Raw genomic sequence first — 22,004 nt, 5'->3', positions numbered from 1 at the left:
CAGTGCCGAGACTTAACCCCTGCACCACCAAGGAGGGCCCATACAGTATATTTTGTAGTGGCCCCAAAATATCATTTCAGTCACTTCCCACAGTGGCAAATTCAGAACTGTTTCCTACCAGAATCTTCCCACGCACTAACAAAAAATCCAGTATACTTGAATTAAAAACATTTTTATTTACCTTCACAGTGTTGGATCACGCGCCCCCATAGTCGATTTTTCCTCAGACAGGCTAATTTCCCCACAATCAGCAAATGCCTCCTTCCTCTGGTCAAGGCAACATTCATTCTTTTTTCTGAATCAATGAATCCGACTTGCTGAGTCCTTACACAGGACAGAATAATCACCTCCTTTTCAGCTCCCTGAAAAGCGTCCACTGTGGACACCTGCACAGCTTTAATATCAGGATGGTCAAAGTCCCCAGCACTGAGTAAGTGACAAAGCTGTGGAGGAAGGAGGACAGGGCTTAGGCAGTGCAGTGACCGTGAAGAACACAAGCGCTGGGCCCACTCACCGAGGCCATTTGAACTTTAATCACAGTTCAGCATTTAACGTTAGTTTTCATGCTCTGTTTTATGACTCAACACAGCGTTAGTTAGTTTAGTTAGCTAGTTTTTAAAAGTGATAAATAGGTAGATCATGACATTAATTATGAAGCCAAATCAGAAGTAATGATTTACCAAATTGCTAGGGAACTCATTTGGATATGTTAATGTAGAGTTGACAATAAGCTACTAATAAAACAGAGAAAAAATACTAAAAAAGTAAAAGCAATGACTAGTTAAAAGTAATTGGTTTACGTGTGCATTAGTATCTGGTATCTATCTTTGATTTCCTGGTAAAATGTAATAATAATGAAATAACATTTTGGAAAACAGAGATGCAATCCCATCTGTCCCAAAACACAAAGCATGCACCATATTTTCTTCCCTCTAATTTGTTTATTTGCATTTTTGCCCCAACAGCTGTAAACGGAATTTAATTAAAGCTTGTTAGGTTTACATTTAATTATACAGAAAAAAAGCCAGACCAGACAAAAATCAGAACATTTCTTTTTTAATACGTTAACTATAGTCCCCAAAGTTTTTCAGGCACCAACCAAGCACAAGGAGGCAACTGCAGAGGTAATATCAGATGCTATAACATTATAATGTGATGATATACGATGAATATCATCGTGTGTCATACACACCCGGTGCATCTGGGACTTGTATAATGTTATCACCCCAATCATAGAGCCCGCTATTCCGCTTGCAATCAGTGATTGAATCAGCTTGAGTGTAAAAGCAGCTTCTGCCACATTATGAAAGCTGTTATCTCTTTCAATCTGGAATGAGAAACAGAGCCTAAATTATATTTCCCAGAAAGGTTACGGAAAGAGCAAGAAAATCATACAGACAGCAACAATGAAAATTAAACCAGGAATCTAAGGCATGTTAACACTCATCAACATGAGTGTCATTTACCTGCTCCAGTCCTTTGACGTTATAGAAGCACAGGCTTGGCAGCCACTCCAACAAAGGGCTCCTCTCTGCCTCCGAGATGCCGTTGATGAGGTGTCCTTCATAAAACAGATCGTTAGCAATAGCACTAATTGTAGGGTGACACCGGTATTGGGTTCTCAGTAGTACTGGCTTGTGACCCTAAGAAATGTTAATGCAGAAAACTAAGAGATTAGAACAGCATTTTTTTCCATAGGGGAAGAAGATAATATTTAGAAATTTTTAAATATTGCTACAGTAAACCCTAGGAAACAAATTATAACATGACTACATAGACGATCAAAATGATTCTTTAAAAAAATTACTAAAAATATTTTCACGGTACACTATTACTATACTGCCATTGAGCCGTTCACTTTACAGTGATTTGTTTTATGTTATGTGAAGTTCCCCAACAAAGTTTATCAATTATTTTTTTAAAATGTTAATGCAAAGTAGAGCTGGTTTGGGGGACACGAATACACACTTTATAGGTTTTTAATTTTAGAACAAAAGCAATATACTTACTACCCATGACTAAAACCTATCTGGAAAAGATTATTTTTTTAAAGGGGACACTTAAGTTACAGGATATACTTATACCTAAGCTGAGCGCTTTCTAAAGCAACTCCAATGAAAATTATTTTTTTTTTTTTGGTTTTTTTTTTTTTTCAATTAAATAATAAATTTTATTTTTATATTCCCCCATACAATTGCAAAAGCCCCATTCTGACCCCAATCCTTCCCTTCCCGCCCCCCACCCACCAAAAAGTGTCTCTGGTTCATAGTTTTTTGTTGATTTTGATTTTCACTTTCTTGTATTCATTTTCCTGGTCCCTTATTTAAGTTTTCTAGATTCCTGCTATGAGTGAGACCATCCGGTATTTTTCTTTTTCTTTTTGGCTTATTTCACTGAGCATGATCCCTTCCAGCGCCATCCATGTTGCTGCAAATTGCATGTGTTTATCTTTTTTGAATGCTGAGTAATATTCCATGGTATATATGTACCACATCTTCTTGATCCAGTCATCTATTTTTGGGCATTTGGGCTGTTTCCAAAGCTTAGCTATTGTAAACAGTGCTGCTATAAACATAGGGGTGCAGGTGTTCTTTGGAATGGATGTTTCTGTGTCCTTTGGGTAAATACCTAGGAGTGGAATTGCTGGATCATATGGAAGCTCTATGTTTAGTAGGTCCAGAAATCTCCACACAGCTCTCCATAGTGGTTGGACCAGTTTGCATTCCCACCAACAGTGCAGAAGAGTTCCTTTTTCTCCACAACCTCGCCAACATTTGTTGTTGCTAGTTTTTTAATATGTGCCATTCTCACTGGTGTAAGATGGTATCTCATGGTAGTTTTGATTTGCATTTCCCTGATGACAAGTGATGTTGAACATTTTTTCCAATGAAAATTATTTTAAGGCAACTACTTGGCCTTCTAATATTTTCACTTTCTTTCCTTTTTTTTTTTAAAAGATTGATTTATGCATGCATACAAGAGCTGGGGTATAGGCCAGAGATGCGGGGGGTGAGAGGATTTACCACAGACAGAGTGGGGAACAGAACAGGCAGATTGACTGAAACACACTGCTGAGGGGAGCAGCAGGCAAGACAGGAGAGGTCTGCTGCACCATGTGGGTATCTCCCTGGCTGGCTGGGGGATCGAACTCGTGCTGCAGAGGCTGCAGACAGCTTCACAGGTTGCATCTTACCCCCTTGCGCCACCAGGGAGGCCCTAATATTTTCACTTTCTATCAACTACAACATGTATAACCAGTAAGTGATGAATCTGTATAAATTTAGCAGCACTACCATTAGGCAAAGTCGATCAAAAAGAGTCTGTTCCAGTCCATTTTCATGAGCCGCATCAGAACCTTGAATAGTAGGAGGGAGCTGCTTAGGATCTCCAACAAGAATCAGCTTTTCACATTCAAATCTAAAAACAGAACTTCAGAAATTAGTATAAGCACAGAAAAAAGCATGCATTGACACCAGTTACTGCACTGTATTCCAAAATGCATTTCAAAAATCAAAATACCAAGAAGCATTCTGAAAACTAACAAGACTTAACAATGCTAATGACTATATTCAAAGGCTTTGAAAAGTTACACAGTAAATAAATATATTTCCCCCCCTTCTATTTAGGTAACATTGGTTTACAACACTGTGTATGATTTAGGGCTCTAGGTTCACCCTTTATCAGATGCATGTTACCACCCCACCCAAGCACCCAAGTCCTAGTAAAGAATCCTTTCTCCACATAAAACCTGCCAAGTGTCTGCATGGAACTAGGATTTCACAGAACACACTTTGGGAAACAATGGCTTTCAGAATGTGTAAACTCTCAGATTTAGAAACTTTCACAGATGTGAGGAAATGTTTGAAAGAAGAGTCTGCAGGTTACCTGGCAATGGGAAGGAGAGAGGCGGGTTCAGTCATCTGACTGCACTCATCGAGCACAACGACCGGAAATGTGAGCTCATTCATGCACGGAAAGGGGCAGGCTGCGCAGGTCACCCCAACTACTCGGACCTTTATTACAACATTATTAATGAACAACTATTTTTTTAAAGACTAATTTATTCATGCATACAAGGACTAGGGTATAGGCCAGATGTGCAGGAGGGTGAGAGGACTCACCAGAGACAGAGTGGGGAGCAGAGCAGGCAGACTGACTGAAATACACTGCTGAGGGGAGCAGCAGGCAAGACAGGAGAGGTCTGCTGTGCTATGTGGGTATCTCGCTGGCCAGCTGGGATCAAACCCACACTGGAGAGGCTGCGGACAGCTTCACAGTGCTGTGCTTAACTGCCTGCACCACCAGGGGAGGCCCATTAATGAACAACTATTAAGAAAGTAAGAGAATGTATTTATCAATCAACTTGTCTGCACACCTTAGTGGAATCTAAGCTCTCAGGGTCATTTACCTAAAGGAACTTTTCTTCATGGCCAGGACTAACAGGGTTCTGGGGCCTCCCTGGTGGCCTAGGGGTTAAGTCTCAGTGCTATCACCCCTATGGCCTGAGTTCTATCCCCAGCCAAGGAGGTGACCCAGAGGGTGCAGCAGACCTCTCCTGTCTCACCCGCTGCTCCCCTCAGCAATGTATTTTAGTAGATCAGCCTGTTCTGCTCCCCACTGTCTCTGGTGAGTCCTCTCACCCCTGCACCTCTGGCCTATACCTCAGTTCTCCTATCCAAATAAATAAGTATTAAAAAAAAAATAACAGGAATCTGAATGGTACATAAATGAACCCGCCTGGCGCTGCCCCCTCACCTGCTTCAGCAGTGCCCTGTTGGTGCCCAGTTTGTGCTGCTCGATGCTTTTCCTCACATAGACTCTCTCCACAGGAGTTAGGTCTTCTTTCATTAGTGCATGTAGTTCTTTTAATTGTTCATTCTCATTTTCTGAGCCAGCATGCAAGCTAAAAAAATAATTCCATAAAGGAACACACATCTTTACTCCATCTTTCAAAACATCACAACAGACTAAAATAAAAATTTTGTAAGTTAAGTGAGAAAAAGAAAAGGCTTTCTCTACTATTCCTTAAAATTTTACCTGAAATTCCAACTTTTAGGTAAGCGTTACATAAAATTATTATAATTCTGTGAACATTCTGCGCTTCTGAAATTTAGTGTTCTTACCTATAAGGTAAAATTGGCTTGGCAATCTTCCTAATACTCCCAACTCGGACAAACTTTTCAAATCCAAGACTGAGAAGCCTTTGAGAAAAACAAGGTAAACTCAGATTTAGAAAATAGATTCTGATTTAGAAAGAATATTAAAAAAATTCATGTAATATGTATGTAATTAAAATTAATTTTGCATAACAGATTTACTTGTAGTTTTGTAATTCAATGTAAAATGCCTAAAATCAAAGTAAACTCAATATACCTATTTTTTTTTCATTTAATGCATTTTATAGAGAATTTAAAAATATGTAATATCTTATGTGAAAGGCTCTTTAAATGTTCATAAAATACCAATGTTAATATTTATCACAAGTGGGCCTCCCCTGGTGGCGCAGCGGTTGAGCGCTGGGCTGCGAAGCTGCCTGCAGCCTCTGCTGCGCCCGCTGCTCCCCTCAGCAGTGTATTTCATCGTCTGCCTGTTCTGCTCCCCACTCTGGTTCTGGTGAATTCTCTCACCATCCCACGCTTCTTACTGTGCCCAGTGCTTGTATAAATAAATAAATAAAATCATTAAAAAAAATTATCACAAGTAAAATATTCCCTAAAGACACAATAACAGAAAGCAAGAATTACCCTATATGCAACATAGAGATGTATAAGGAAGAGTGTTAACCTCTTTATATACTTTCTCATTTAATACTCAGTAGTTCTGCACAGCTTCTCCTCGTAGTGATAAGAACACTGAAACTCAGAAGTGAGATACTGCTGAGATCTCATAGCAAATAACGAGTTGCAAGTTGGTTTGTCTGCAGAGTCTATGACAGTCTTCTCCATCCACTGTCCCTCCCCAGTGAGGGGTTGATGAAGAAGCCCTCGCCTATAAGATCAATCCCTCTTTGAATCTTAACAGCTCGAGTGCTAAGCCAGAAACAGAGCAGGAACTCAGTGAGCAACTCATCCTCACTTCACCCTGGGGTTTAAACAAACTACAGCTCTATAGTTTTCCTAAATATCTTTGCAGCAATTTATTAAATGTCAATACAGGAATAGATTTCAATTTTTCCATTTTGTATAGTTTTCATCTTGGAAAACATTCAGCTACTCTTTAGTCTGAATTACGAGTATACACTTTTTCAATGCAAAGTTTGTGTGACTTCTACAGTAGATGATGTAGTGTCCTCCACCACCATAGGGTAAAAATGTTGCATTTCTTCTCAAACACACTGTCCAAGGGCAGAGCTAACTATTATTTCACCTCCTGGCATAATGTGTGGTCCCAACCTACATGCAGCTGAGGCATAGAGCCAACTATGGAAACCCATTCCTCAGGCCTTTATTTCACGCCTACACAGGAAACAGTCTCCTCTGATGTTTTCTGTTACCTTTCCTTATTTGGTGCTTTCCTCTTTATTCTAACTTCTTGGGTTTTTTTCTTTTCTAATAATCTACAGTTAAATTGTCATCTCAGGCTAAGCAACCTAAAGTGCTTTCTAGTTTAGGATCCAGGCAACTCCTCACTCTCTTGCATTAAAAATGTCCTCAAGGCAGCCATCCTGCCCTCTTGTGACCATGCAGGTCCTTCTCTTTTTCTACCTCTCTTTCCTAACAAACCATTCCTTTTAAAATGTAAGAAAAATGAAAACAAAAATGTCCTAGTCAGTGTTTTAGGCTATTTAGAAGAGTACAGCTGGCAGAAACTTTGTAAGGGCAATTTTGCAAAGTATATTAAGAAACTTAAAAATGTTCATAGCTTTAATTTTATTTATTTATTATTTTTTTATTTTTTAAAGATTGGATTGATTGATTGATTTATACAAGCACTAAGTACAGTCAGAAACGCAGAGAGGGTGAGAGAATTCACCAGAGCCAGAGCGGGGAGCAGAGCAGGCAGAAGGACCGAAGTACACTGCTGAGGGGAGCAGCGGGCGGCAGGAGAGGTCTGCGCACCATGTGGGACCCTCCTCCAGTGGCCGGGGAGCAGCCGGGGATCGAACTGGCACTGCAGAGGCTGCGGGCAACTTCGCAACCCAGTGCTCAACCGCTGCGCCACCGGGGAGGCCCTAGCTTTAATTTTAGACCTAGGAATTTTTTCTAAGGAAAAAATTGGAAATGGGAGGCAAAGATGTTTAACAATCTTTGTCACAATATAATTTATAATGGCAACATTTTAGAAAAAGCTACTTATCAAAAATTGCTTAAAGTACACTATAAACAAATCAATGACTATACAATGCTATGAAAAATTACATTTTCTAATATTTATTATCATAATCAACTTTAAGTAAAAAAAGTTGGACACAAAACCATAAGTACTGCTGAATACCACATTTGGAAAACAAGTATCTGTGTATGCATAAAAAAAACTGTAAAGAAACAATAAGATGTTACCTTTATAATCTTCATATATTTCACCATAAGCACCAGCACTTACTAAGAAATGGACTTTTTCCTCCTAATCAAACTTTGTCACTTGTGTTGACATTCATATCATTAAACACTGGAATATTGGTAAACTATTACATAAATTTTTTGGTATTTTTTTTTAAAGATTTATTTATTTATACACGAGCTGGGGTACAGGCCAGAAGCGCGGGAGGGTGAGAGGATTCACCAGACAGAGCAGGGAGCAAAACAGGCAGACTGACCGAAGACACTGATGAGAGGAGCAGCAGGCGAGACGGGAGGTCTGCTGAGCCATGTGGGTTGCTCCCTGGCCAGCCGGGATCGAACTTGTGCTGCAGAAGTGGCGGACTGCTTCACCGTGCGGTGCTTAACCCCTTGTGCCACCAGGGAGGCGCCCCTTTTTTTTAATATATTTTTAATACAATCTCACACAATTACAAAAATTTTATACCTGCATAACAGGTATAAAATTGCTATTGCCTAGTGTGGATCTGTCTTATTACTGCCAAAAATATTTAAATTAAACTGGTTAGCAGTTTTACTATTATATGTCTATATAAACAGGTAGACAAGAGATTGACCTAGAACTCAGTTATGCAATTTCAGCCAACTTCAAAGTAATACACCCAAGGCCCCTGGGCCTTGGACAGGACTCTGACATGTCTCAAAGGCATGGCATCAACACCTCTGTTGGTTTCCTTTGGTCCCCTAGCACATGGGGAGATGCAGAAGGCCCAGGCCTGCACTGCATGGGTGAGCTGGAGGAAGGGAATGGTGAGCATGGGGAGCCACTGCTTTTATAACACGCCCTAAGCAAGCTTGCTTTTCATCCCAAAGGAAACATTTATTACCTCATCACCAAGGTTGCTTCCGGCCCACACAACCAAGAGAAATTTCCTGGGAGAAAGTGATCAGGCTTCGACTTCCTGGCAACCTCCCCCACCAACACACTTCTCAGCCATACATGTTCTTGGCTAACTCAAATGTTTCCACGAGTATCCCTTCCTTGTACTTAACTCAAGTTTGGTAATTCATATTATCCTTCTTACAAATGAATAAGTTATTCCGGTATTGTTTCATGGATGCTGGCCCTTGAGCAAGAAACAAAGGTCTTGTGTCTGTGGTACACCCTGCAGGAATACATGTAGACACAGTGGAGTGCGCTTCAATGATGACCTAAAACATAAGCTACTTAAATATACTTGTCACACCTACCCAAGAAGCACTCTGTCAACAGCTACATTAGTGGAGGAAGAAATCAGAAGTTTCCATGGTCTTGCATTTCCAGCTGTAGGGGCTTCACTCTTTTCAAATAGCTGCACAAAGAACAAAATCACCACTGCCAGCAAGTAACTCTTTCCCGCTCCAAAAACACCTAATTATGTTAAAAGACAAAATAAAGGTGACATCAACAAATTAAATCACACACACACACACACACACACACACACACAATTTATCCATCTATCTCCCTGATGGCTTTCATTTAATGCATTTATTCAAAAAACACCAAGTACCTGCTAAATGCTTAGTACAATGATAAATAGATAAACTGAAAGGTCTCCACATTTAATGAGCTCATAGTCAAATTGGAAAGACAGTGACGCAATAACAATATGTTTGTGTGGGATCAGAGAGAAGTCTCTCGGTTTTGGTGGAAAAGGGACTTCTTCCTAGAAATAAGAAGCTGCAGAAGTAAGTCTACAGAATAAGAAATCCAGACTTGGGCCTCCCTAGTGGCACAGGGGGTTACCTTGGAACCTTGTTCGACTAGGGAATCATCAAGCTGGCGGAGTTACAGAAGCTGGTGTAACAGTGTATTTATTCCCGGCAGTTTTCCTGCTTGCTGCTTACCATGAATGATGGTGATGGGGAGGCTGGGAGTTTGCGGCGCCGCCCCTCCTCCGGCACTTGTGTGTGATGCCATCATTTGTGCTATCTGCATTAGGGCTGCGGCTTGATCCGTGTTTAACTTGTGGGCCTGAATGAACTCACTCGCTAACTGCAGTGTTGCTTCCCAGCTGAGGAGTTCACATTTCATGTTGCTATAAGAGCAGGATGGTGGGATGAATTTTCTTTTGTTGACTCTCTTGTTGCTACCTGTTGCTGATGAAGACCTAGTAAGAGGGTAGCAAATCAGATCATTTTGAAAAAGATGAGTCGATTTATTCATAACGTAGCCTTCTCTTTATAAGCATAGAAAATATTTTTCTTTACGGGCACAAATGGATATATATGCCAGTCTGGAGGGTAGAAAAGAGAATTAACATGTGCTGGTACTACGTTAGCAATCATTTTACATATATTTTTTTAAGTTAATATTTTTTACTTAAATATTTTATTTTATATAATTCTTACATCTTTTTTCATCCTTGCACAATGTATGCATTTTCATTTTGGTTATATTCCCCATACAATTGCAACCCCCCCCCCTTTATTTTGACTCTAGTCCTCCCTTTCCCTGCTCTCCCCCCACCCCATAGTGTGTCTCTGGTTTATAGTTGCTTGTTGATTTTGATTTTTACTTTGTATTGATTAGTCTTTTTCCTTGTCTCTTATTTAGGTTTTCTAAATTCCTGCTATGAGTGAGACCATCCGGTAATTTTCTTTTTCTTTCTGACTTATTTCACTGAGCATGATCCCTTCTAGCTCCATCCATGTTGCTGCAAATTGCATGTGTTTATCTTTTTTGATTGCTGAGTAATACTCCATTGTGTATATCTACAAAGAGCTGATGAGACTCAACAAAAACAAAGAAAATAATCCAGTCAAAAAATGGGCAGAAGAGCTAAAAAGAAATTTCTCTGAAGAAGAAATGCAAATGGCCAACAGGCATATGAAAAATTGTTCAACATCACTTGTAATCAGGGAAATGCAAATCAAAACTACCATGAGATACCATCTTACACCAGTGAGAATGGCACATATTAAAAAAACTAGCAACAACAAATGTTGGCGAGGATGTGGAGAAAAAGGAACTCTCCTGCACTGCTGGTGGGAGTGCAAACTGGTCCAACCACTATGGAGAGCTGTGTGGAGATTTCTGGACCTACTAAACATAGAGCTTCCATATGATCCAGCAATTCCACTCCTAGGTATTTAGCCAAAGGACACAGAAACAGTAATTCCAAAGGGCACCTGCACCCCTATGTTTATAGCAGCACTATTTACAATAGCTAAGCTTTGGAAACAGCCCAAATGCCCAAAAATAGATGACTGGATCAAGAAGATGTGGTACATATACACAATGGAATATTATTTTACATATATTTTAATGTCATCTTCACAACAGCAGTAAGTAGTGAATTATCCCAAACGGATACAGAAATATTATATCTCCCCATACAGCACAGTTAATAAATGGTATATACTAACTTTAAAGCCCATGTTCTAACTCATAATGCTGACTGAGATCATTAATATGGCCTCTATTTCTGGTATAGTGCAACAAATAAATTGCTTTTATTCTTTTCAAAGTGGTAAATAATATAATGAAATCATAAGGATATTTTTATCAAGGACTTCATTGTGGTGAGAAAAATGAAACACTAGTCCAAGATTGATCATAACATTCCAAATTAGTAACTAGAGTTTTTCTATCATTTTAATGCATTTAATATATCACTTCAGATTTTTAAAAAAGGGAATATGTCACTTGGGAATGGGATATAGATACTATCGAAAATAAAATCAGTACCAATGTACAAAATGGAGTCAAACTTGTTAAATGATTCTTTTAAATATTGAATAATATGTACATAAAAATAAAGATGAAGGGGGAAAACAACATTTAAAATATCCTCAAGATATTATTCCTTGGGCCTCCCCTGGTGGCACAGTGAGCGGTTGAGCGCTGGGCTGCATGGCTGCCTGCAGCCTGTGCACCGCCGGTTTGATCCCCAGCCACTGGCGAGAATCCCACATGGCGTGGCAGACCTCTCCTGTCTCGCCCGCTGCTCCCCTCAGCAGTGTATTTCGTCAGTCTGCCTGTTCTGCTCCCCGCTCTGGCTCTGGTGAATTCTCTTACCCTCCCGCGCTTCTGACTGTACCCAGTGCTTGTATAAATAAATAAATACATCTTTTAAAACAAAAAAAAAGAAATTATTCCTTGACAAAGGGAAAAAAATTGCAGTATTTATAAGCTCCTATCACAATAAACAGAGGGAAGAATCAGTGGCTGGATGAATGGAAGTGATACATATTACCTTTTCTTTTTTTTCTTTTAACTACTAACAAATAGTAATCTCATAGTCTGAAAGATATTTAAAAAATTATAATATACTTTTATTGCATTTTCATACTCACATTTGATCACTGTTTTTGAACACCAGTGACCCAGAGATCAAAAGCTACTTACATTGTTAACAGATACTGCATTAGAGGCAGCGTAGCTGGATTAAAGTGGTCCTGAATGTTTTTCAAAGTGGTCAGCTCTGTGCTGGCATTACAGACTAGTAACGCATGCACCACAGCTGTAGAAAGGACAGAGAAATAGAACATTTAATACCAATATGATAGATCATGAAATACTGTTAAATATCCAGATAATTCAATAGTTCACTACTGACTCAATTATAAGACATAAACTGTTAGTATATGCAGAGCTCCTTTACTCTGTAAGCTACTCATTCACACTTTATATGTGGATACTCATAAAATGTGTAACTCAAGTCAGATCTGGACTTCCATCACCAGGAGATGACCAAAAACATCTGAGTGAGGGCCTAGTGGCACTACTGGATAGCAGCGCCATGATAACAGCACACCGCTTTGTGCTAAACTATAATATGTGTCATTTTTGAACATTTTTCCTACATTTCTTTAATTATTTTATACATTATACAAAAAGCAGAAAATTAGAATGCTGATATTGGTGAAGAAATAACTACAAATATGAAAGCATGCATACAGTGAAAAGTTCACTAATTAGATAATTAGAATCAAGCTGGTATACTAGATTTGGTTTGGAAAGAACAAAATCAGAAGTTAAAAATGTGTATGTGTATGAAACCATTGAAATGTATCATTAAACTCTGTCTTTTAGTTAGGAGCCAAATTCAAGCAAGACAAATTATTCCAGAGATCAAAATGTGTACAGAAGTCTACGGATTCACAGCACTGGATGGAATTCAGCTAGCTAAAGCTTCCTTTTTTTAAAAAAAATTTATTTATTTATTTATACAAGCACTGGGTACAGTCAGAAGCACGGGAGGGTGAGAGAATTCACCAGAGCCAGAGCAGGGAGCTAAGCAGGCAGAAGGACCGAAGTATACTGCTGAGGGGAGCAGCGGGCGGCAGGAGAGGTCTGCGCACCATATGGGACCCTCCTCCGGTGGCTGGGGAGCAGCCGGGGATCGAACTGGCGCTGCAGAGGCTGCGGGCAGCTTCGCAACCCAGCACTCAACCGCTGCGCCACCGGGGAGGCCCTAAAGCTTCCTTCATTAAAAGGAAAATGAGGCAATGTGCATATACTCTCAAGGATTTCTCAAGACAAATGATAAAATATTCTCAAGATAAAAATCATATCCTCCTGCTAAATTCCTGGATAATCTCTTGCAAAACCTCTAAAACCTTCTCAGTGTAACAATAAATAAACAAAAATCTGTTTATTAAACATACCTTATTACTAGCCAAGAGAATTAGAACTTGATGTAAGAAATGATTTGAGAACATTCTTATTTATGTTTAGCGTTTATCATTTTAGAAATCAGGTATGTATTGTAAATTTCAATTCTGACAATATTTAAGTGAGGCTCAAGATCTTATTATGAGCCCTCTGAGACTTGGACTGCAGAAATAGAGTCAACTTCCATACACATTTTCAAGAACACATTGTCTACGAAATAGTAGGACGTACAGGGGGGTGTTTTTTGTTGGCTTTAACAACCCCAAAGTTAGCCTTGTTGCTCAAAATCCATCTCAGGCCTATCATTGTTTTATACTGATTAAGACGGATATGTTAATACTTACTGTTAGTGGGCCAGTTGGAAGGGAAATAACCTTTCAAAGGTAGTAGCTCCACCTCATTGACAGCTGAGGGTCCAAAGAAAGCACTACATGCAATAAAAGTATCCAGTTCAAAGTCTAGCGTTTTGGAAATCACCCAAAGGTCATCTGAAATGGCAAGCATTTTTTTAAAATGACTCAGAGTTATGCTCAATGCACAGCTAAGTGGATTTCTTTGATGCTTAGTCTGCCACTATTCTCAAAACATAAAAGAGGTTTTTATCATCTATTAATTTCCAGATTAAGACCCGCACACATTTCATTTTCATGTTTTTAACTTGATGAGTCTTGCTTTTAAAGTTAGTTTTAGAATTGTAAGAAAATACATAATGTGGGCCTCCCTAGTGGCACAGGGGGTTGAGTCTCAGCACTATCATGCTATCGCCAGCCACTGCAGCATGAGTTCGATCCCAGCAAGGGAGCTGACCCACATGGCACAGCAGACCTCTCCTGTTTCGCCCGCTGCTCCCCTCAGCAGTGGATTTCAGTCAGTCTGCCTGTTCTGTTCCCCCCTATGTCTCTGGTAAATCCTCTCACCCCCCACACCTCTGGTCTGTATCCCAGTTCTTGTATGCATAAATATTTAAAAAATAAATAAAATAAGATATAACTCACAATATAATCTATTCAACTGTACTTTAGGAAATCTAATATAAAAAATTTGCAGAACTGAATTGACAGGCTACACTCAGTCACCAACATATCAGATCAACTTACTTTTGCTGTAAGTTGAAGAACTTTCCTTCCGACTCAGCTTAAGGTAAAGTTTGCTTTTAGGTTCATTATAAAATTCAGGATTTATAGTAGTAAACTTCTTTAGTTTTCCATATTGTTTCCTTTGAAAACCAAATCCTTTTCTGCAAAATGATTAAAGAACAAAATAAATTTGATATAAGGTGCAAATTTTTTTAACTGAGCTAGCTCACGTCATCCAATTTATGTATATTTTGTGAAATGATCACTTATGTCTTGTAACATCCAGTACCACATTTCTTGGGGATGACAATTTTAAGTCTACTCTTTTAGCAACTTTCAAATATACAATGCAACGTTACTACCTTTTAAAAAAAAATCATTGAAGCACAGTGTGAGAAGGAAAGAACTGGGGGGGGGTGTGTATGTTTATATAGTTTGCTACATGTGTACAAAATGTAAATAATATAATGTCCAAGGAAAAAAATAGCAATCCTTACAGAATCACTAGTTTTAAAAAAGACTGATAGGAAAAGTATCCAAAAGATAGAGAACCTCAGTATCTCCAAATGGAAATAAGCATCTCCATTATTCCTATATGTTATAGGATAGTCTTATGTTTAACTGAAATTATCCATGTAATGTGCTTACAAAAGTGCCTGGCATTGATAAGTTCCCAATAAATGTTGTCATTAATAAATTACTATACAGACTGTCATTATATTTACTTTCTGGGAGAGCCCACTTTTATAAGACACATTTCTCAAAAGCAACATTCTATAGAATACTAATAAAAATTACTCTTGTGGTTTAATAGGGTTTCCCTTAGGATTGTGACTATATATTAAAATGAATAGAAAAATGGTGTTATTGCCAGTTATTCTGATACTGCTAACCCTGCTTGATGGTTAGAGGGGACCAAAAATACCTCTAGGGACTTAGTTCCATTTTATAGCTATAAAATCTGAGATATTCTCTTTTAGGTACTTTTCCTATCTCAGGTTCTTAAAATTGGTAATACTGTCAGGGTTACGGTTTCTGATACAATTACAGGTGGTTATTTGGGACCCTACCACATACCTCACTGAAAGCTGGCATTCCTCATAGAGGGGTAGCTTTTGACTTCTTAAATATAAGCCAATACTCTTTATATCACTTAGGACCTTCATAGGTAGAGACTCTCCTTGAGTTAAATATCCTGGAGTCACTGCTTCAAACCACTTGAAAAATTTACATTGGTCAGCTTTGGGCCCATCACAGGCATAAAAGAGACGACCCTAAGGAGGAAAAAGGAATTAAGTTTAGTGAGAAAAATGAAGTTTTTATTCTTACTGTTTTTGTATTGTTTGTCAAGACTTTTATAAAGTTTGCTTGGCATTAAAGCACTTCAGCAGTTAGTCACTATACAATATCCATTACCACACATAATTATTATTCATTTATTTTTAATAATGTAAGCAACAAATTAAATTTAAAACCATCTTTTGCATTTTTTCCTCTTAATCAAACATCACATTATTCTGAGAATATAAGCTTATAAAACCCACTGTTTTTCTTATTTAAAATGGTGACTACAGACAATCTGAAAGCAGCCAAGAAACTGCTACAAGGACCATCGTATGCATTTCTTCCCAGTCTTTTCTCACTCACATAACACACACACACACACACGATGATACACATGCCTACTGTTTTATTTTTAATACAATTCACATAATGATATATTTTCTACTTTATAACCTAACCTTTATACCCAACAACATATAGTGAGCATAACTATGTCATCAAATAATTTTAAGAAAAAGCAGACTTTCGGTGACTCTGTTATTATTCATGAATTCCTGCTTTTGACAACTATTTTTTTCAAATTTCAGTGATTTTCCAATGATTATTTAAGTGTATAATTTGGGGAACATAACAAGTAAATTTCAGTTCAAATTTACATTCTCAACGAATGATGAGGTAGAAAGTGCAAACACTGGAAGAAAGTTGTATTATGAAAATGCAGTCTTATAAATGAGTAAAAACCATCCATCAATATGCACATTTTCTTACGATCACTTCCTCCATAACAACATGTAACAGTCTGTTCAATCGGATGCTTTTCTATTCCTCTGACCACATCTATTACTCATACCGAAGGCCACACAGAAGACTCATCTCTGCACTCCATCCATCCCTTCTCAGTGCCCGCCCTGTAGCATGGTCGTGTTCCTCCTACTTGATCACTTACAACATTATATAAATGTTCATTATATAAATGTTCCCCTTCATGTATCGCTCTCCATCCACTGCTAAGCAGTAGTTGCTCAGCAACTACTCATATTTTCTTATCCTAGCACACTGATCATCTCAATAAAAATTTGAGGGTTTACTATATGTTAGTTATTACTGCCTCAAGTAGGAGACTCCTAATAAAAACTTACTGTTAAGCAACAGGTTCCTAAGCTTTTATAGGACATGTATTTGGTGGGCATGGAGAAAGCGTGGGAACAATACCTTATTTGGCCCTTCCTTTTTAACCATGACAAGTTTCGCAGGTTGCTGATGATGGCAGGACGGCACGTTATTTTCTGTATTTTTCGGTTTCTCTCCTTTGGACGATGTGTAAAATGATATGTCAACTTTTGAAAGAGCTTTATGCAACCTTTGTGCCAACCCAAATAGCAAAATATTTAGATGTTCTACCAAAAAAAAAAAAAAGGATAATGCAGATAAAAACACAATATGATTTCGCAGTTTTATCATGTATTGTCAGTGAAATTTGAAAATATCCTTTCAATAAACTATATACTAGTATCCTAATACTAATATCCACTTAATAAAGGCAACTTTTGACCTTGTACAACAAAACACGCTATCAAAACTAATTGATTATGCGTTATACTTAAAATTTCTGACCTAACTTAAAAACCATTTTCTAGTTTTTTGTTTTTTTTTAAGATTTATTTATTTATGCATACAAGAGCTGGGGTACAGGCCAGAGATACGGGGGTGGGTGGGAAGAGGATTCACCAAAGTGGGGAGCAGAACAGACTGACTGACTGACTGAAATACACTGCTGAGGGGAGCAGCGGGAAAGTCAGGAGAGATCTGCTGTGCCATGTGGGTTGCTCCCTGGCCGACTGAGATCAAACTCATGCTGCAGAGATTGCAGATTGCTTCACAGTGTGGTGCTTAACCCCTTGCGCCACCAGGGAGGCCCCCATTTTATAGTTTTAATTTTTAAAAGTCAAAACTATAACTAGAAGAAGACAATGATGTCATTTCCCTCTTTGAAAGCTCAATTTTGATCTGAAATTAGAATAAGTTATTGTCAAAATTAGAGTAAATGTGGAAAATAACAGATATCATATAGAAAGTTTATCATGAAATTCACAACATAAGGTATTATACTTTCTCAGTTACACTACTCACATAAAGCAGCAGTCATCATAAAATGAAAAAGTCAGTGATACCTATGAGACAAGATGTAAAAATCTGCTTATATTGTGTAGGAGACTCAAAAACAGCTGGTATGCAGATTTGCCTTCGGGGAAGATAAGTAGATTTTATTTTCTGCCCACTTGGGAAGCACAGTTCAGAGTCACTGATCTCCTGAAATAGAATAATTCAAGTTATAACTATTCCAGGAAAAATAGTGTTTACTAATAGGGAAATTATTTTCTGTAGATATGCTTAAGAAAATAATCAAATTTTCTTTTCATATCCAGGATCCTTGAAAATCATTTTCTAATTTTAAATGAGAAATTTAGCATAGCAGGAATGGCTTTGTCCCACACTCTTAATCATAAATAGGATTATGTAAACTTTTCTTGCCTGCACCTTAATAAGTTGTAGAATATTTTTTGCTAGGAAAAACTTAACAATGTGAGTGGACAGTTATGTATCACCATTTCTGCATCACAAGTATAATAAAAGTTGTTCACAACCAGTGTATAATGCGTTGTACCTTTACCCTAATAATGACCAGCAAAACTGAGCTGATAATGAAAAACGAAAACAATCTTGGTAATAGGAATAGTGGAAGTGGTCGGAGAAACAGAAGCTACAATCTTATAAGTATCTACTATGTGTCAGAAATTGTACCAGCTACTTTCAAATACATAATGTCATTTACTACTCAACTTTACTAAGAAAGATCTTGAGTCAAAGTAGATGTAACTGTAGCTTGAGTCCTGGAAAACTTAAAGCAGTGGAATCCAAGAGAAGTCAACCCACTGTGCCATCATTGATTGCTCTTGTGCCACTTTGGTGACTCCTTTGTTGAAATCCAGACAGAAACTACTGGGGAAAAATGCAGCAAGAGACAGTACATTTCCTCACCTGTAAATCTCCTGTTACACTGTAGTTGTAGTAGGCACAATCTCCTAACATATTCTGAATTTCCTCAGTCTCAGAAGTCTGCTTTAAATTCAAAGAATGCTCCTTTCTGGAAATTGAATCTTGACCGCTAAAAGCCTGTTGCTGCTGCTGCTGCAGCATGTTTTTCATCATTTCCAAATGCACAGCATCTAACGTGCTCTCGCCCACAGCATCAAGCCACCTTTCCCCTGTATCACTAATATGCATCTCAGAAACGGCCTCAGCAAAGAAGCCATCTGTTCCTCTCCTGCTAGCTCTGTCTGGAGCAGCCAAGGTGCGCTGTGTTATGTTTTGATATTTCAGCCACTTGCTTTGAATAGGTACGTTATCAAGAAGCAAAACATCCCCCGGAGTCACATCCCTGAATTCTTTAGAGAAAGAAGTTTCACTTTGGTTCGCGGGCCCAAAGTTAAAGGAAAGAAGTGCTGACTTTTCCCATTCATTGAGCACAGAGGACCCAGAAGTCTCTAGCCTGTCACAGTCGATCACATAGGAACAAGCTGAGTCATGTGGCCTGTCAGCAGGTGGCAGAGTAGTAAGTGGGATTCGGGCTCTACTTACAACTGGGAGCCTTGGAAGGTGCTTATTCTCCAGAGAACTGGATTTTTTCATGACTAAAGGGGAAAAAAAGCTGATTAAATAAAGATGTTATTGTCATCAGACTCTAGGAAACCATGGTATCTGAACACAAAAGCAGAAAGTCTAACTTGCCTTACAAAAAGACCCAAGAGGCCAAAAAATTAAAAAATATTTTAATCTCATAAATATTTCCACATTTAATTAATGAACCCAACCTTTTTTTTTTTAAGTTGATGAACTTGAAATCCTTCTCTTTTTTCTTTTTTTCCTCTCTTCCTTTTTTTTTTTTTTTTAAAGATTTATTTATTTACATAAGCACAGACTGTGGCATGTGGGGATCTCCCTGGCCGGCCAGGAATCAAACCCTTGCTGCAGAGGCTGCAGACAGCTTCATAGCGCTGCACTCAACCCACTGTGCCATTGGGGAGCCCCTTTTTTCTCTCTTAACTAAGGACTCACCCCACCCAAGTGATACAGTATTTACGGGGCACTTAAGTTTTCAACTTTGCAGCCAAGAATAAGTTCACCATCCTCATTTGACAGATGAGAGGATGGAGACCCAGAGGTAACATGATACCCATTGGCGGGTCAGAACGAGAACCCAGAACTAGAACTGCTCTCTGCTTTATGTTCCTCCCCCAGAGTTCATGGTTATTTTATCTGACTATGTGATTGTACTCCCTTTACATATTTACTACACTCATGATTAATATGTTGGCCTTCATTTTAATGAAGACTTTTAGTTTTCTATCTATTGGTGTGTGATAGGAGTTCAATTCTGGTGAACTCAGGGTATAGCATATTTTAGCTACAGTTCTGAAAATTTGAATAAATAGATGAATAAAGAATACTGCATGGGACTACATAAGCTTTAACATTTTTATCTGATAGTGCTGTGGTTCTATAATACTATACCTTCTTGATAGACTAGTCGGTAAGTCAATATTCTTTTATAAAGCATTAGGATGTATTTGTTAACAAGTCGGTCATTACAGAGTGGAAGATTGATGTTGTGAAACCCCCTTTTACTCAGTTGTCCCTCCACTTGTTTTGTATTACCCCTCGGCCCAGACCATCACTTCCCCCCCAGCCACACCCACTACCTAACTACCCATCCCAACTACCCTTTCACACTACAAAGTTTCTTTTTTAATATCATCCACCCATGACCAAATCTAGTTCCAGCTCATGGTTAAGTTGTTCAGGAAACTTGATACTTGATGGCTGATTGACAGATCGATGAAATATGCTTATCTTTTTAAGGAGTTCATCATAGCTGCTATCTCCACTTCCTTACCTCTCGCTTACAATTTATTTAATCCACTCTAAACTGATTTCTGTTCTTACTATTTGAGTGAAACTGCTCCTGCCAAGGTCACCAATGATCTCCAAGTTGCCAAATGCGTGTTTCTATTTTCATTTTATCGGATGCCTCTACAATAAATGACAAGGGCCCCTTCAACCTCCTGATACTTCAGAATGGGATAACACACTTTTCTGTATACTCTATTGAAATGAACCCATCCATTCTCATTGCTTTAAACTTTCCTACATGCCAATGATCACACAGACTTCTCCTGTGGAACAAACCTATGTGCTCAACTTCACATCTCCATCTGACTATCTCACAGACATGCCACATCTATTCCTATATGCTCACCAAACCTGTTTCTCCTCCCTGTGGACTGAGTTGTACCCCCATCACCTAGCCCTGCAAATTTCACATGCAAAGTCCTAACCTCTAATGGACTCTGGGCACAGGGTCTTTAGGAAGTAATAAAGGCTACGTGAAATCCTAAGAATGGGTCCTGATCAGAAGGAACTACTGTCTTCATAAGAAGACAGCTTGCTAGCTCACTCCATGTGACACACCAGCAAAGGCCACCTGAGAATATAGTGAGAAGGCAGCCACCTGTAAGCCACAATGAGAGCTGTTACCATAAGCCAAATTGGCCAAAGCTTTGATCTGGGACTTCTTACCTCCACAACGGTGACAAAATATCCATTTGTGGCATTTTGTTAGGGTGAGTCAAGCAGAGGTATATACTGCAATTGGTGAAAACCACCTCAGTCCATCCAGCTGCTAAATTAGCGAGCCAGGAATCTCTCTTCTCCCTTTCCTTCACCCTACTGTCCATATCCAGCCTAGAAACATCTATGCTTCTACCCCCCAAATTTATCTTAAACCTGTGTATTGACTCCTTTATACTTTCCTTCATATGTTGACCATCCCATCCCTATTACAAGTCATCACCATCCAGGCCCCTCTTAACTGGCTTCTCTGCTTCCAGCACCACGTCCATCAAATGCATCTTTCACACAGCAGTCAGCACAAGCTTTAAAAAATGTAAATTAAGGCATGAGACTTTCTGCTGACAACCAGTGATTTCCCAGTGAAGCACAGATTAAAATCTAAGTTCCTAACCTGCCCTGCAAGACTTTGTATGCAGGCCCTGCTCACTTTCCAGTCTTATTCTCTGATCACCTTTCTTACTTACTTAGGTTTTCCCTTCACTTGCTCAAGCCCACCCAAATCTTTTCAATCTCAAGATATTTACACTTGCTGCAGCTTTACCTAGTGCATTCTTCCCCCGAGCTGTTGCCATAACTGGAAGTCTTTCTTAGTCGTCCATTCAAAAGCAGATCCCCCTGTACTTTCTCAGAACCCTTATGGCTTTCCTCCATAGCAGTTTCCTGTTCTCTTGATTAACACTTCTCTGGCCCTGCTGACCTCTAAATGCTTACCTGTTTTATCCGTCACTCTATACCCACGTCTTACAAGTTCCTGACCTACAGAAAACACTCAGTAACAACCAATTCCTATTGATTTGTGGATTTTATAGATCG

At 38.8% G+C, this 22,004-nt stretch overlaps 1 protein-coding gene across 3 annotated transcripts in view; it reads right to left on the bottom strand.

Moving 5' to 3' along the window:
* ZGRF1 (zinc finger GRF-type containing 1) overlaps positions 1 to 22,004 on the bottom strand; it is a 45,175-nt gene that overhangs the window by 2,367 nt on the left and 20,804 nt on the right. For 2 of the 3 annotated variants that reach the window (XM_037509544.2, XM_054694557.1), the window contains exons 11-26: positions 18,540 to 19,192; positions 17,672 to 17,810; positions 16,713 to 16,897; positions 15,294 to 15,490; positions 14,238 to 14,377; positions 13,485 to 13,628; positions 11,872 to 11,986; positions 9,369 to 9,631; positions 8,730 to 8,889; positions 5,124 to 5,201; positions 4,756 to 4,903; positions 3,886 to 4,013; positions 3,294 to 3,417; positions 1,467 to 1,643; positions 1,193 to 1,327; positions 182 to 443 (exon numbers count right to left, since the gene is read on the bottom strand). In XM_037509544.2, the coding sequence (XP_037365441.2) occupies positions 182 to 443; positions 1,193 to 1,327; positions 1,467 to 1,643; positions 3,294 to 3,417; positions 3,886 to 4,013; positions 4,756 to 4,903; positions 5,124 to 5,201; positions 8,730 to 8,889; positions 9,369 to 9,631; positions 11,872 to 11,986; positions 13,485 to 13,628; positions 14,238 to 14,377; positions 15,294 to 15,490; positions 16,713 to 16,897; positions 17,672 to 17,810; positions 18,540 to 19,192 (3,048 nt within the window). Of the gene's footprint in view, positions 1 to 181; positions 444 to 1,192; positions 1,328 to 1,466; positions 1,644 to 3,293; positions 3,418 to 3,885; positions 4,014 to 4,755; positions 4,904 to 5,123; positions 5,202 to 8,729; positions 8,890 to 9,368; positions 9,632 to 11,871; positions 11,987 to 13,484; positions 13,629 to 14,237; positions 14,378 to 15,293; positions 15,491 to 16,712; positions 16,898 to 17,671; positions 17,811 to 18,539; positions 19,193 to 22,004 lie in introns of those variants that run through there. The other variant, XM_037509545.1, reaches the window with a different exon arrangement.

This window comes from Talpa occidentalis, unplaced genomic scaffold, assembly GCF_014898055.3.
Source record: "Talpa occidentalis isolate TD23 unplaced genomic scaffold, MPIMG_talOcc4v2.1 talOcc4.13, whole genome shotgun sequence".
Taxonomy (NCBI): Eukaryota; Metazoa; Chordata; class Mammalia; order Eulipotyphla; family Talpidae; genus Talpa; species Talpa occidentalis.
Note: the sequence above shows the minus strand (reverse complement) of the source record. Positions and strands in the feature narration are given on the sequence as shown.